Source organism: Macrobrachium rosenbergii, chromosome 51, assembly GCF_040412425.1.
Source record: "Macrobrachium rosenbergii isolate ZJJX-2024 chromosome 51, ASM4041242v1, whole genome shotgun sequence".
Classification (NCBI taxonomy): domain Eukaryota; kingdom Metazoa; phylum Arthropoda; class Malacostraca; order Decapoda; family Palaemonidae; genus Macrobrachium; species Macrobrachium rosenbergii.
In genome coordinates this window covers 30483124-30497324 of record NC_089791.1, presented here as the reverse complement: position 1 = coordinate 30497324, position 14201 = coordinate 30483124, and the positions used below count along the sequence as shown (strand labels likewise).

General features: G+C 40.0%; 1 protein-coding gene across 16 annotated transcripts in view; it reads left to right on the top strand.

The window, feature by feature from the left end:
• LOC136833254 (platelet binding protein GspB-like) overlaps nucleotides 1–13995 on the top strand; it is a 214499-nt gene extending 200504 nt beyond the window's left edge. For all 16 annotated transcript variants that reach the window (XM_067095166.1, XM_067095165.1, XM_067095157.1 and 13 more), the window contains 3 exons: nucleotides 10003–10139; nucleotides 11860–12033; nucleotides 12406–13995. In XM_067095166.1, coding sequence (XP_066951267.1) covers nucleotides 10003–10139; nucleotides 11860–12033; nucleotides 12406–13926 — 1832 coding nt within the window. In that variant the 3' untranslated portion in view covers nucleotides 13927–13995. The remainder of the gene's footprint in view (nucleotides 1–10002; nucleotides 10140–11859; nucleotides 12034–12405) is intronic.
• Nucleotides 13996–14201: the final 206 nt, after the last annotated feature.

Genomic DNA, 14201 nt, shown 5'->3' with positions numbered 1-14201 from the left:
TTCCAAAAGGATGTATATTGTTTGCATTTTTTTCTTTTGTATAATTCTTCGAAAAGGTTATATATATTTGTTGCCAATTTTTTTTTTTCATAGGTTCTTCCAAAAAGGTTGTATGTTTTTGCGTTTTGTCTTGTATAATTCTTCAAAAAAGTTATATATTTCACATTTTTTCTTTTATATAAAATGATCGAAAATTCTTCCAAAAGGTGATATTTTTTTCACATTTTATCTCATAAAATTCTTCCAGGTGTTTTTTTTTTTATTTTTCTTTTATAGAAAATTCTTCGAAAAGGTGATATATTTTTTGCAATTTTTTTTATAAAATTCTTCCTGAAGGTTATATTGTTGCTTAACTCGATAAATAATTAGGTATATTTTTTTTATCTAATATTTTAAAATCATTGGACAAATATGTCCCAGAAGAATGAAAGGTGTAAAATATAATTTTTTTTTCGTTAGATTCTTGAAGGAAACGATAATAAGGTCATTGTAGAATGAGCATTTTTAATAACGTCATAGTAGAATGAGCTTTATTAATAACGCCATTGTAGAATGAGCTATTATTAGTAACGTTATTGTAGAATGAGCATTTTTAATAATGTCATTGTAGAATGAGCTTTATTAATAACGTCATTGTGGAATGAGCATTATTAATAACGCCGTTGTAGAATGAGCATTATTAATAATGTCGTTGTAGAATGAGCATTATTAATAATGTCATTGTAGAATGAGTATTATTAATGTCATTGTAGAATAAGCATTATTAATAATGCCATTGTAGAATTAGCATTGTTCATCACGTTATTGTAGAACGGTCATTATTAGTAACGTCAATCTGGAATGAGCGTTAGCAATGATGCCATTGTAGAATGAACATGATTAATAACACCATTGTAGAATGACCATCATTAATAACGTCATTGTAGAATGAGCACTCTCTTGTGTTAGAGTTCCTAATTTAAGGAGAGAGAAAATGCGGATTGTAAACGGTCAGCCAGTGCAGATCTTGAAGAAGAAGAATTTCGGCAGAAGAATAGATTCAATAGTAGATGAAATTGTTGGTAGATATATATATAGTCATGAAATTCATCACTTACACAGTTGTTCTGTGCATTAATAAAATAAATAACAGGACCTCATACAATGTACGCGGAAACCGGACATTCCTCATATTTCCCTGGCGAAAAATCGCGAGTCGATAATATGCCTGATTGTCAGCTCTTTAACTCTGCTTTAGATTGTGGGTGTACGGGACAATTCTCTCAGTGCCTTTTAAACGGTCTTTTGGGGGGGAATGTAATTCTCTTGAAGTGCCGCCTAATTTTACGGGTTTCACGTGTATATTTTCCGGTAAAGATGCCAATAGCAGTCTCTGCATAATGCCCGGAGGTTATACTTCCTTTGAAGATCGTGTGAAAGTGATTGAGTGTCACAAATTAGGTTTACAAACTAAGGATATTGTAAGACAGACTGATGTGGACCAGCGTATTGTTGCTAGGTACCAGGCAGAAGGCAGCAGACGTGTACCGGAGCACTAAAAAGACACTGGCAGGCCATTAAAAGTGAGTAAAAGGACCCTTAATGTCCTTTAAAGGGAGGCAGAAGTTCACCCTTCGTTCGCATTCTGCCAGGAAATTTAAGGAAAAGCAACCCCCCAGCTCCTCGGGGAGGCGTCTGTTAGGACGATCCACGATTACCTTTCCAAGAGGCTGGGTTTCAAGAAAATTGTGGCGCCAAAGAAGCCATCGTTAAATCCGGCCGACTTGAAGAAAAGGGAGGCTTTTGCTAAAAAGTATGGTGGTTTGGGTGCAGAGGAGTTCATCGAAGATTGTCCACCTAATTATATATATGTGTATATGTGTGTATGCATACATATATCTGGCAAGTAAGGAATCAAGGCAGGTGATCATTGACGACAAATTCAGTTTCACGCTGTTTAGTTACCTGGCAGAGAGAGAGAAAGAGAGAGAGAGAGAGATGCGGCTTTAACAAAATCGATTCTTTTAAGGCCGCGCTTTTGGATATACTGAAGGAAGGGAGATCTCGCTTGCGGGCGGGCGCGCGCGCGCTCGCGCCGGAATGAGTCTCGGGCAAACACTCGAACCGCCCGTGAAAACGTCCCGTTGTGCGCATGACGTCAGGCGGGAGACAGTCCCACACGCAAGCCAAAGTTACAAACACTTGGCGAATCAGTCACTGAAAGAACCATCAATGGGGAACATCTCGGTGACGAGCTTCCGATACGATGCCGCATAATTGTGCTGTTTTTGGGTGTTCTTCCGTCAGGAGTAAAGATAACAACACCAGATTCTTTAGGTTTCCCCACGATGAGGAAGATAAGAAGAAATGGGTTTACCTGTGCAAGAGAGGCGACCCAATAAATACTAAGGAGGCTCGAGTGTGCAGCCTGCATTTTGAGACGAGTGCTTTCAGAAGAATGCTGAAATATGAATTGCTGAACCTTCCAGTCCCTTTTGGTATGAGACAGTTGGTGGATGGAGCTCTCCCAACATTAAAACTACCTGGTAAAAAAGGTATTCTTTGGGTATTGCATGAACGTTTCCTTTATTGGCTGCACTTTGGGCCTCCGCTGCTGGGGTGGGGGGTATGGGGAGGATCTTAGGGGAAGGGGTTAAAAAAAAGGGGGTTGTTTGGTCCCCTCTGTAGAGAATACCATGGGCATTCTCTAACCCCCCCCCTCCCCCGGCACACACAAGAGGGGTTCCTTTCCAAATGTATCAATGGCCAAATTTATGAAGAAGTCTACAGTATGCTTCTGTGTTTGCCAGAGATTATTATTATTATTATTATTATTATTATTATTATTATTATTATTATTATTATTATTATTACCAGACAAATTTATGAAGAAATCTACAGTATGGTTTTGAGTTTGGTAGAGATATTGTATTATTATTATTATTATTATTATTATTATTATTTATTATTATTATTATTGGGAGTAAAAAGGTTTTAAAGGCGTATCAGGAGGGAAACCTCAAAGCAGTTGCAATATGAAACAATCGTCAGGAAGAGGTTTGAGGAAAGTAAGACAGAAGAAAGAGAATATGAACGGAGACGCAATAAAAGGAATGAAAGGGGTTGCAGCTAGGGGCCCGAAGGGACGCTGCAAAGAACTTCGAGCAATGCCCACAGTAAACCGCGTGATGTACCCTGACAGCACACTACCCTCTTACAAGGAGACGGTCCATCGCCGTGACATCTTGTAAACATTTGCCCAGATCTCATAGGTGAAACTCCGTGGCCTCTCCCAAGGGGAGGGAAGGAAATTCAGAAGCGTCGAATCATTCGCGGTCGTGAAAGTGTTACGTGACAGAGAAAGAGAAAGTGGTAAAAAAAAAAAAAAGTAAAAAAAATGTGCCGATTTCTTCTGTACATCGTATAATCAAGGCCACAGAAAATAGATCTGTCTTTCGTTGGTCTCGGTATAATGCTGTATGAGCCGCAGCCTATGAAACTTTAACCACGGCCCGGTGGTGGCATGGCCTATATCGTTGCCACGTGCACGATTATGGCTAACTTTAACCTTAAATAAAATTTTAAAAAACTGCTGAGGCTAGAGGGCTGCAATTTGGTATGTTCGATGAGTGGAGGGTGGATTATAAACATGCCAATTTGCAGCCCTCTAGCCTCTGTAGTTTTTAATATCTGAGGGCGGACGGACAGACAAAGTCGGCACAATAGTTTTCTTTTCAGGAAACTAAAAAAGAATGTTGTAAGTATGCCTTACGAAATTTAGACAGGTTATAGAGAACTTTTTTATTTCTAAGACCTAATTGATGCAAGCATATTATTCAGAGTAAACGGAATCCCAAATAATCACCTTTTAATTATTTGCAGAAACAGATCTACTGAGAAGAGATGAACCATTCATTCTAGTGAATATTCCTTTAATATATATATATATATTTTTGGGGGGTGGGGGCCGCTATGTCAGTGTTTTTTTTTTTTTTTTCAGGGAATTTTTTAGGTCATAACAGGAAGATGTCGTGGGTAGGGTATGATGAAAGCGAAGTCTATTGACAGAGAACGTTTGGGGGCAGACTCATTTGCATATGGACTTCGAAGATTCCTTTGGAGGGCAATCTATTGCAAAGGAGGAAAGGGGGTGGGGGCGACGGTTGGGCCCATGTTCCAAGAAAATCTCCCTATGGGGCCTTTGTATAAGTTTTTCACGGTTCATTGTCAATTTTTCGTTACTTTACGTAATTTTCGTTTCGTTGTTGAATCTAATGTATTATATACTTTGGTGATATGATGTAAAACCATAATTATATGTATATATATATATATATATATATATATATATATATATATATATATATATATATATATATATATATATATATATGTATATGTGTGTGTGTGTGTGTGTGTGCAATATAATGTATACATATATATATATAAAATATTTATATATATACATTCATATATAAAAACGCACATGTACACATACAAACCATTTCTTGTTCTCCTACGCTGCAAGGTTCTTGAGACATGGAGCACCTCCTCATCATCCATTGTGAATTACTCGTTCATTATAGCCTGGATATTCCCTGTGTGAGGCGGAGAGCCATCCGGTATCCGATCTTTCTACGTCATTTAACAACACCCTAATTATCACTCATTAGGTGATCGACTGAATATAGAATTTAGGTCAAAGGCCAAGCGCTGGGACCTATGAGATCACTCATTAGCGAGCGTATTCGCGTGATTTGTTCGAACTAAGCAAACGCAGCCTCGTGCGGTGCACTGTAGGCACTACTCAAGGTTCTTGGCAGCGTCCCTTCCATGGCCCCTGTTTGCTGTGACCCCTTTCATTCATTTTACTCTACCTCCGTTCATATTCGCTTTGCTCAACCTAATTATTGCCTGTCGATTACACAGCCGTACTCGACCTAATTGACCCAAATTATGGAACATTTTTTAATCATATTTTGTATGTATGAAGCGGCAGAGATAAGCGGAGGCAATGCAATGGCTCGGTATTTAATTTTTTTTATCTTCACCGAAATTTGGATTGTAGGCACTGCTAATTATGCCTAATTATTGAGCAATAATGACGTATAAATGTTTAGCGTCATTTTTAATTAGTCTCAGGACTTCAGCCGATGAAACAAGATTGGATTCTCTTGGTACTTTTCACGGTGGAAGTCTCGTCATCCCCTACCTTTCAGTGCAGCTTATGGGGTGCGGTTGCAACCCCTGCATCTTTCAGAAGTCCTGGGACTCCTGTCCAGCCGAGAATCGGCTACTGAAACTCGCAGGCCAAGGAAATCATTCACCATGTTTACGAACATTTCCCGTGATTGACAAAGCTGGTAACGAAGGGCCTTTTGGGCTGGCGTCGCAGAAGTGTCGGTCGGTGGGCCAGAATGAAGAAGGCAGGATTGTAGGTGCCCTTCGGGGGGAGGGAAGGGAAGTAGGGTCCTTTTCTTGACCATGAAGAGAGAGAGAGTGAGTGAGGCCTGGTAGTTGATTTGACGTTCTCGATGGTCTTGCTAATGCAGTGGCACTGACTACGTTGCCAGACGAAAGAAATGTACACAAAAAGTCACTAAAATAGAGTATTTGCTGTTTGCCATGACCTCATAACCTATTTCGAGTTTGTATTATTTGGTGTACACAACAAATCAGTGTGGATGAGAAAAAATGTGAGGAATGTAAGAAAAACTCGATAAATTTGTGCGAGAAATTTAATGTACCCAATAAACGGAGATCCGAGTGAGATATTTGTAAATTAACTTATTACCATAACTGTCAAGCAGCAAATGCGCTATTTTAGTGGCTTTTTGTTGACATTTCTTTCGTCTGGCAGCGTAGTCAGTGCTGCTGCTACTACCGGGGCACCCCACTACCCGAGCAACCGGAACCACCTGACACTACCATGGTTTACGTCACTATCCATCGAACGGACCTTCTTCCTACAACGCTGTGTATTTTGAACTGGATTTTCGTTATCTAATCGCGAATTCAGTTTTCAAGCGCACCGGAAGATCAGTTTTGCGTGTCATCGGAAATGCCGTATTGCTGCGGCGTTCCCAATTGCAAGGGGAATTACAAGACAGGCCCAAAAGTGCACGTGTTCTCCTTTCCCAGGGACGCTCAGCTCTCCGCAAAATGGCTGCTCGCCATCAAGAGGGATGATTACACTCCGACGAAGTGCAGCAGAGTGAGTATCGCATCTCTGAGTGGTCAAGACGTTGGTGAAGTTCGATGGAATTTCATCAGAATGCGTCGACTTTTTCATCTATGCTTACGGTTCTTGTAATACTGGAACAGTTTCCACAGGCCACCGGCTGAAATTTTGCCGATCTGTTACCAGGTTTGCCACCTGCACTTTGCACCCGAGGACATCGTTTGGGAAACGTCGTATTTCGACGGAAGAACCGGGAGGACTCTGAGGGCGAGGCTGAAATGGCCGAGGCTTCGCGAGGGGGCCGTTCCGTCGCGGTTCCCTAAGAAATGTCCCTCGTCCTCGCGCGTGGCGCCGTCTCGAGGCACTTGGACTGGAATTCCAGCTAAAAGGCCCGATAACTGCTCCGTCTACGGATGCCCCAACACCAGAAGGGGGACGAAAAGCAGCGGCGTCAAGTATTTTAGGTTTCCCAGGGACGAACGTCGCCGTGACGAGTGGGTAAGTGCTTGCAGGTCCTTAGACCCAATCAATCCGCTGCGTGCAGTTGTGTGTTCGGCGCACTTCAGCTCACAAGATTACGCTTACGATTTGAAATCGCGGTTGCTCAACATTGAGATTCCAAGGAATCGGAGGATTTTGAAAGAAGACGCCGTTCCAGCGCTTCAGTTGCCCGAAGGTGAGTCAGTCAATCTCCCCTCCGGAACGCGGAAGTAGTACCTTTGCTTGTTTTCATGAGTACCTTTCAAAAACTATATATATATATATATATATATATATATATATATATATATATATATATATATATATATATATATATATATATATATATATATATATATATAAAGTTCCTTCCCCTCGTCGGTGACCCCTCTTCAGTATAAGAGGTCTCTCCTTCATGTGACCTCTTATGACCTCTTCATCAAAAAAAGCTCCTTCCCCCAGGTGTGAGCTGTCCGTGAAAAAATGGTCTTGCAGAAAAGATATACTGCGCGTTAGTTTTTTTCAGAACATGAGATCAGTCATTACTGATGATATTAATAGACTTTTTTTTATTATTATTTTTAGCTTAAGTTTTGGAATGAAATACGAAGAGAGACAAAATCGGGCTTGTCATGGTAACGAGAAGGACTCTGCGTTTGTCAGTCAACTTACATACGTCCAAATGATAATGTATATTGTTCATTATCACACCAAAACTATAACAAAAGTACATGAGAGAGAGATAGAGAGAATAGGAAGTATAAGGCAGAGCTGAAAAAGGTGAGAGAGAGATAGGGGGGGATAAGAACTATAAAGGCAGAGCTGAAAAACAGAGATAGAGGGGGGGCGGGATAAGAACTATAAGGCAGAGCTGAAAAATTGAGAAAGAGAAAGTAGGAATGATAAGGCAGAGCTAAAAGAAAAACAGAGAGAGAATAGGAACTATAAGGCATGGCTGAAAAAAACTCAACTAGAAAAGTTTGATTAGTGTTTGAGACTGAAACATCTTGGTATGGCGACCCCGGGCTGATGTTATTGCACAGACCTTGGGTAGCAGAACCAGGACCCACTCACTCGTGCAGGTCCGCCAAACGAGAGATTATCGATGACTCACGCCAGAGAACCAGTCATCTGAGCCCCAAGATGGCGAGGCGGCACGGGCTCAGCTCAGTCACCTGCCTATGCGTGGTGTTGTAACACAGTGCAGTACGTGGTATTATCTTGCGCCATTTCATCTAAAATGCCTAATAACTGTTCTGTCTATGGATGTCCAAACACCAAAAGGAAAACTAAAGACAGTGGCATCAAGTATTTTAGGTTTCCGAAAGATAAACATCACTGTGACAAGTGGGTGAATGCGTGTCGCCGCTCCGATCCGATCAATCCGAAGTATGCAGTGATGTGCTCAGTTCACTTCAGGCTGCAAGATTACATCGATGATATGAAATCAAGGCTGCTGAATATTGAAAGCCCCAGAAATAAGAGGATGTTAAAGGAAAGCGCAGTTCCAACTCTTCAGTTGCCAAAGGGTGAGTTGAATTATCTGTGGAACATGAAGAGCCTTTGCTTATATTGTTGAGTACGATTCAAAACGCACACACGTACACAACAGATATATATATACTGAGAGATATATTACATCGTGGTATAAAGAAAGCTAAACTGAAAATGATGATTTCATATCACGCACTCTTTTTATTGTTCCAGAAATAATCGTATCAGGAGCATCAAAGGCCCGAGAAGAGAGATCACAGAAACGTGTCTAAAAATTCATAACAAAAACTTCTTAATAGTGAAGAAGAAAATGGTAATTTGTAGCGTGAAGGTTTCAGTGAAGTTATCAGACATGACAAGGGAAATATGTACAGATGATTCTTGCATCGTAGAAAAAGATATAAACGATATTCCCCTAAGGGGGTTAGTGTCCACTAAAGGCATTGCTTAGGGTCTCTGCAGCGTTCCTTCGCCCCTGGCTGCAGACTCTGTGTCGCTCCTTTTACTGTACCTCCATTCATATTCTTTTTTTTTTTCCATCTGACTTTCCACCCTCTCTAACAATTGTTCCATAGTGCAATTGCGAGGTTTCCCCTCCTGTTACACCTTTCAAACCTTGTTACTGTCATGACCTCATGGGTTCCAGCGCTTGGCCTGTGGCCCAAATTCAATATTGTATTCTATTCTGTTCTATAAATGTTATTCCAGAAGAGGCAAGAAATGAAATAAAGATGAGTGGGTCCTGGGTAGAACATACCCGCATATATTTTATATATTTGTTTGTTTGCTAATTTATTTTTCCCCCTATACTTCATGAGCATTGTACTACGTGGAATTTAGATGCCAGTGTTATCTCATTTTTGCCATAACCTTTACACATTTTCCTCAATACTGCAAACCAAATTAAGTGGGTTTGGGTCTTATTCCATGACGTCCTAGAGGCATTTGGGAATTGGTCTAATATCTCTTAAGTTCCTCGTTGGGTGAGTCGGCTCCGTTCTCAGCTAGCACTCTGCTGGCCGCGAGTTCGAATCTCCGACTGTCCAATGAAGAATAAGAGGAATTTGTTTCTGGTGATAGAAATTCGTTTCTCGCTATAATGTGGTTCGGATTCCACAATAAGCTGTAGGTCCCGTTTCTAGGTAACCAATTGGCTCTTAGCCATGGAAAATAAATCTAATCCTTCGGGCCAGCCCTAGGAGAGCTGTTAATCAGCTCAGTGGTCTGGTTAAACTAAGGTATACTTAACTTTTTATTACCCGTTAAATCTTACAGTAAGAAGGACACTAACTTATGGTTCGGCTGACGAATGTGGCGAAAGGCAGACAGTGATTTTGGCATTATCTGCAAGTTATTAATACTGACATTATTTTGATATCAAAGGAAGTATTGATGCTATAATATACTGCAATCACTTGTGAATTGAAACTATAGTATTCTGTAATCATCTGACTTGTACTGATACTATACAGTACATACTGTAATTGTTTATTGTGTACTGATCCCATACTATTCTGTAATCATTTGACTTGTGCTGATACTCTACTGTACTGTAATCACTTGACTTGTGCTGATACTACAGTATGCACTGATACTGTTCTATACTTGATACTTTCATGCCAAAAATACACACTTGCGATAATCGATGGTGACTGAAGCCCTTGTTCCAGTATTGCTCTAGGAACTTCTGCTTTAGTCAGTTCCCTTATAATGCAGAGTTACCTATAATACAGGTAAAGGAGTATTGTTCCCACTTCAGCTATGTTTTCAAGAAATTTGCTAGGCTGAAATCCAATAGAAAGTCGAAAGAACAGAAGATTGTAACGTTGTTTGATACCAAAAACCTGTGTGTTTCTCTCCTTACACAGATAGTGCCCCTCAGCCCAGCACGAGTAAAACAAAAGGTTCTTCCAGAAAGAAAAAGAAGTTGCAGCGAGAGGAAGTGGAGGAGGAAAAGGACAGGAAGAAACTGAAGCTAGAAGAGGAAGATTGGACAGAAGAGACGGTAAGGAAAAAATAAAAGATTCTTAAAATTGTCAGTGGAAAGATGCAGTTCTTGTTCAGTTGGGCTGTTTTTCATTGCTCCATAAAAGATAGCTCATCATTCAGTTCTTTACCTTGATTACTTTTTATTTTTATCAGTAAGTAAAGAACATATATGGGTAGATCCAGCCAGCCATGATGTGAAAGTGACAATGTTGGTTGCAGCGTTAACATCTAAGATACTGTATGTATTTGGCAATTCATAGCTGTCCCCATTTGGTGTATATCTTTATCAATGTTTTGTCACTTATACTCTCAGCCTCTTTAACTACTGAAACTATTTCCCTTGATTATCAGCCATCACCTGTCAGTCACTACACAACTGAATCAGAAGCTAGCAGATGAACAAAAATGTAATGCTACTGGTCATTTCAGATATTCTAGTATAGGGCGCGATTCAGACTTGATTTGTTACATTATGACTTTCTATAATGAGCTCAGACAATGACCGAGTCCTCTTAAAGGAGGCCCTTGGTGAGATAAAGAACCTACATGTAAGTCATGACGCTATTCTACAGGTATTCTGTAGGGAGGTTCTTCTTCCTATCACTGTTGGTGAAGGAAGTCGTTTCACTGTGAGATGCAGTCATATGTCAACTTTTTTCTGCCTGTTTTATAACTATTCATTAATCAGTTTTATATCTGATTTTTTTTTCTTGTGTCACTTTTATAACCTAGTTCTTTTATCTAGACCTTTTTAAGATATGTGTTATACTTGGGATCATGTGACTGAGTCCTTACTGGCAGGATTGTAACATAAAGAAAACAAGTAAAAAGTGATGCAAAGTTTCTTCGGCACAATTGAGTTTTCTGTACAGCCACTACAATGTATGATAAAGGCCAACGAAAATAGATCCATCTTTCGGTGGTCTCAGTATAATGCTGTATGAGCCGCGGCCCATGAAACTTTGAGCACGGGCAGGTGGTGGCCTGTACTACATCGTTGCCAGAAGCACGATTATGGCTAACTTTAGCCTTAAATAGAATAAAAACTACTGAGGCTAGAGGGCTGCACTTTGGTATGTTTGATGATTGGAGGATGGATGATCAACATACCAATTTGCAGCCTTCTAATCTCAGTAGTTTTTAAGATCTGAGGGCGGACAGAAAAAAGTGTGGACAGACAGACAAAGCCGTCGCAATGGTTTTCTTTTCAGAAAAATAAAAAACCTTGGTAAAATAGGAAAAGAACAGAATTGTACCATTAAAGAAAACTGTGAAATGAACAAGAATATAGGATTGTACCACAGGACAATATTGCCATGTTATCAAGAAGTATGCAAAGCTAATATCTTATAATATGTTTGTCAAACGTTTTCTAAAGTTATCAAAGAGGACAACAGTTAAAAGGAGCAAATGGTTTGGGTGGTTGTGGTAGATTTAACTAATGTAGTAAAAGGAAAGCAACTCTGTATTGCTTTTAAGCAGTGATGATCTGATATTCAATTCCATAAAACCAAAAAAACTTGGGGTGTTATCTTCTCTATAAGATTTCCATGAATACTTGTTCACCCAGTGTTTGCCTCTTTTGAGTCTGCTGGTCACATTCTTCATACCTTTACAAGTGTACAACAGTCATCATGCAGTGAATTCCTAATTTTTCGATTTGCTAATAGTATAGAATAGGTCTCCCATGAATAAGCCTTGAATTCATCTCTTGTGTTGGCTCTTCTTTTCCTCAGGACCCACTGGCGTTAGGGCACTTTCAAGAGATAAAGATTGAAGAAGAAGATCCGCTGAATGATCCTTACCTGTTAGATGAAGAGGCAAACGTCTTAGGGGCATCCGGTGAAGATTTAGCAGACATAGCTTCAGTCAAACAAGAATGTACCTCATGGACAGACAAAAGCGATCAGGTGGTTCTACTCTCCTTGTTACATTCTCAGTCTGGTTCCTGATTTGTTCATTTTTTCTGTTAATGCTTCTGTTTGAAGTCATTTGCAAGAAGGATTTTTAGAAGTATTCAAAGTGTGTTCTTGCAAACTTGGCAATTTTTTTGTATATTTGTCTCTCTGCAGTACATGCCAAGATTCATGCTTATTTATTTAAAAGTACAGTATTATGTTCTCAAGAAGTTGATGACACTTTTTCCATTATTTCTGAAATTTTGATCAGTGTATTAGCAAAGTCCTAATGGTAGATAAGGAAACTATACATGTATCTTGAATTTTTTTAATCATATTTTTTTTTACATTGATATAATGACTTTATTGTCTATTTTATCACAGGATACTCAGAGTGTTGTTAAGGCAGAGGAAGATTTTTCCCAGAAGAAAATTACTTCAGAACAGTCTGAAACAAAAAAGACTGGGATTATGGGTAAAGAGGTGAATACTTTATGGGAAAAGACTTCAGAGGACCCAGCAAGAACCACAAAAAGTGTGCCAAGTAAACGGAAAGACAACACACAACAAGAAAAGTCATCCCAAGAGGAGAGAACAGCCAAAAGACATCGGAAGGTCTTGAAGGAAAACTCAGAGTCAGACTTAACAGAATTTTCTCAGCAGTTTACGAAAGATGTCTATGATGTATTTGGGATGCATGTAGCAAAGACCCTTCGAGACATCAATAACATAGAGGTGTTTAACAGAGTGAAGATTAAAATCAATGACATACTCCTAGATGCCTTGGCTGGTCACTTTTCAGATCCAGGGTTTAAGAAAAAGGCTAGTGTAGAAACACAGTTTCCCCCAGTAGGCGAGGAAATCTCTAATACAACACCACCAGGTATTTCCAGTGGTCACCCTCCAAGTCAGTCTTTTGAAAGGAAGGCCCTTACAGAGAAAAATTTCTCAGCACCAAAGAAGGGAAGCCTTAAGACAACAGTGCCTGGTGTTTCATCTGGTTTAGACAAGACTCAGACAAGCTCTGTGGATCACTTGGTCAATATTCCTCAGCACTCGAGAATTCCTGTAACCCTTCACAGCATAAATCAGCCAACAGCATTACCTGTTAGTTCTTCACTTGCAGAAACAACTCATACCACTTCTGTGCACCCCTTTAGGAGTGCTTCTCAACATTCAAGAGTTCCCAAGACCACTCACGTTGTAGGTCGACCAGCTACAGTACCTGTTACTTTCATAATTCCAGGCAAGACCCAAGCAAGAACTGTCGATCCACATGGCACTGCTTCCAAGCTTCCCATGATTGCAGTATTACCTGCTGCTTCTTTTGGTCTAGCCATTACTCAAACCAGGCCTGTGGATCCCTCTAGAAGTATTTCTCAGAGTTCTGGAGTTCCTGAGACTGCTCAAAGAAGCACAGATGCAACTCGGACAAGCACTGTGGACCCAAGTGCTAGTATTTCCCAACATTCTGAAATTCCTGTGACCACTCAAACTGTACCCCACTTACCTCCTAGAAGTATCTCTCAGAGTTCTGGAGTTCCTGAGACTGCTCAAAGAAGCACAGATGCAACTCAGACAAGTACAGTGGACCCAAGTGCTAGTATTTCCCAACATTCTGAAGTTCCTGTGACCACGCAGACTGTACCCCGCCTACCTCCTAGAAGTATCTCTCAGAGTTCTGGAGTTCCTGAGACTGCTCAAAGAAGCACAGATGCAACTCAGACTAGTACTGTGGACCCAAGTGCTAGTATTTCCCAACATTCTGAAATTCCTGTGACCAGTAAAACTATATCCCACCTACCCCAAGTACCTGGAAAAAAAAAAAGTCTTAGCAGCTCGGAATCCTCTAGAATCCTAGCGTTGTACAATTGTACCTGTTATGAGGAGGAATATCCACGTTGAAATCAGGAACAAGAAGGAGAAATAGTCAGTGGAATTAATTGTTATCTGATGAATAAAAGTTATTCTTTTTATCTTTATTACTTTAAATCCTTGTGAACAGATTCATATTTCCGCCAGACTAGGGAAATGACGGTGAAATGAATTCGCGGATATAAGAAATGAACAAAGATGGCTTGTTTATCTGCCAGTATATAGAAAGTACAGCAAGATAGCTTTGAATATGTAAGATGAAGATGAATATAATATTTTTTTTTTATTTTGTGCAGTTCCTGGTT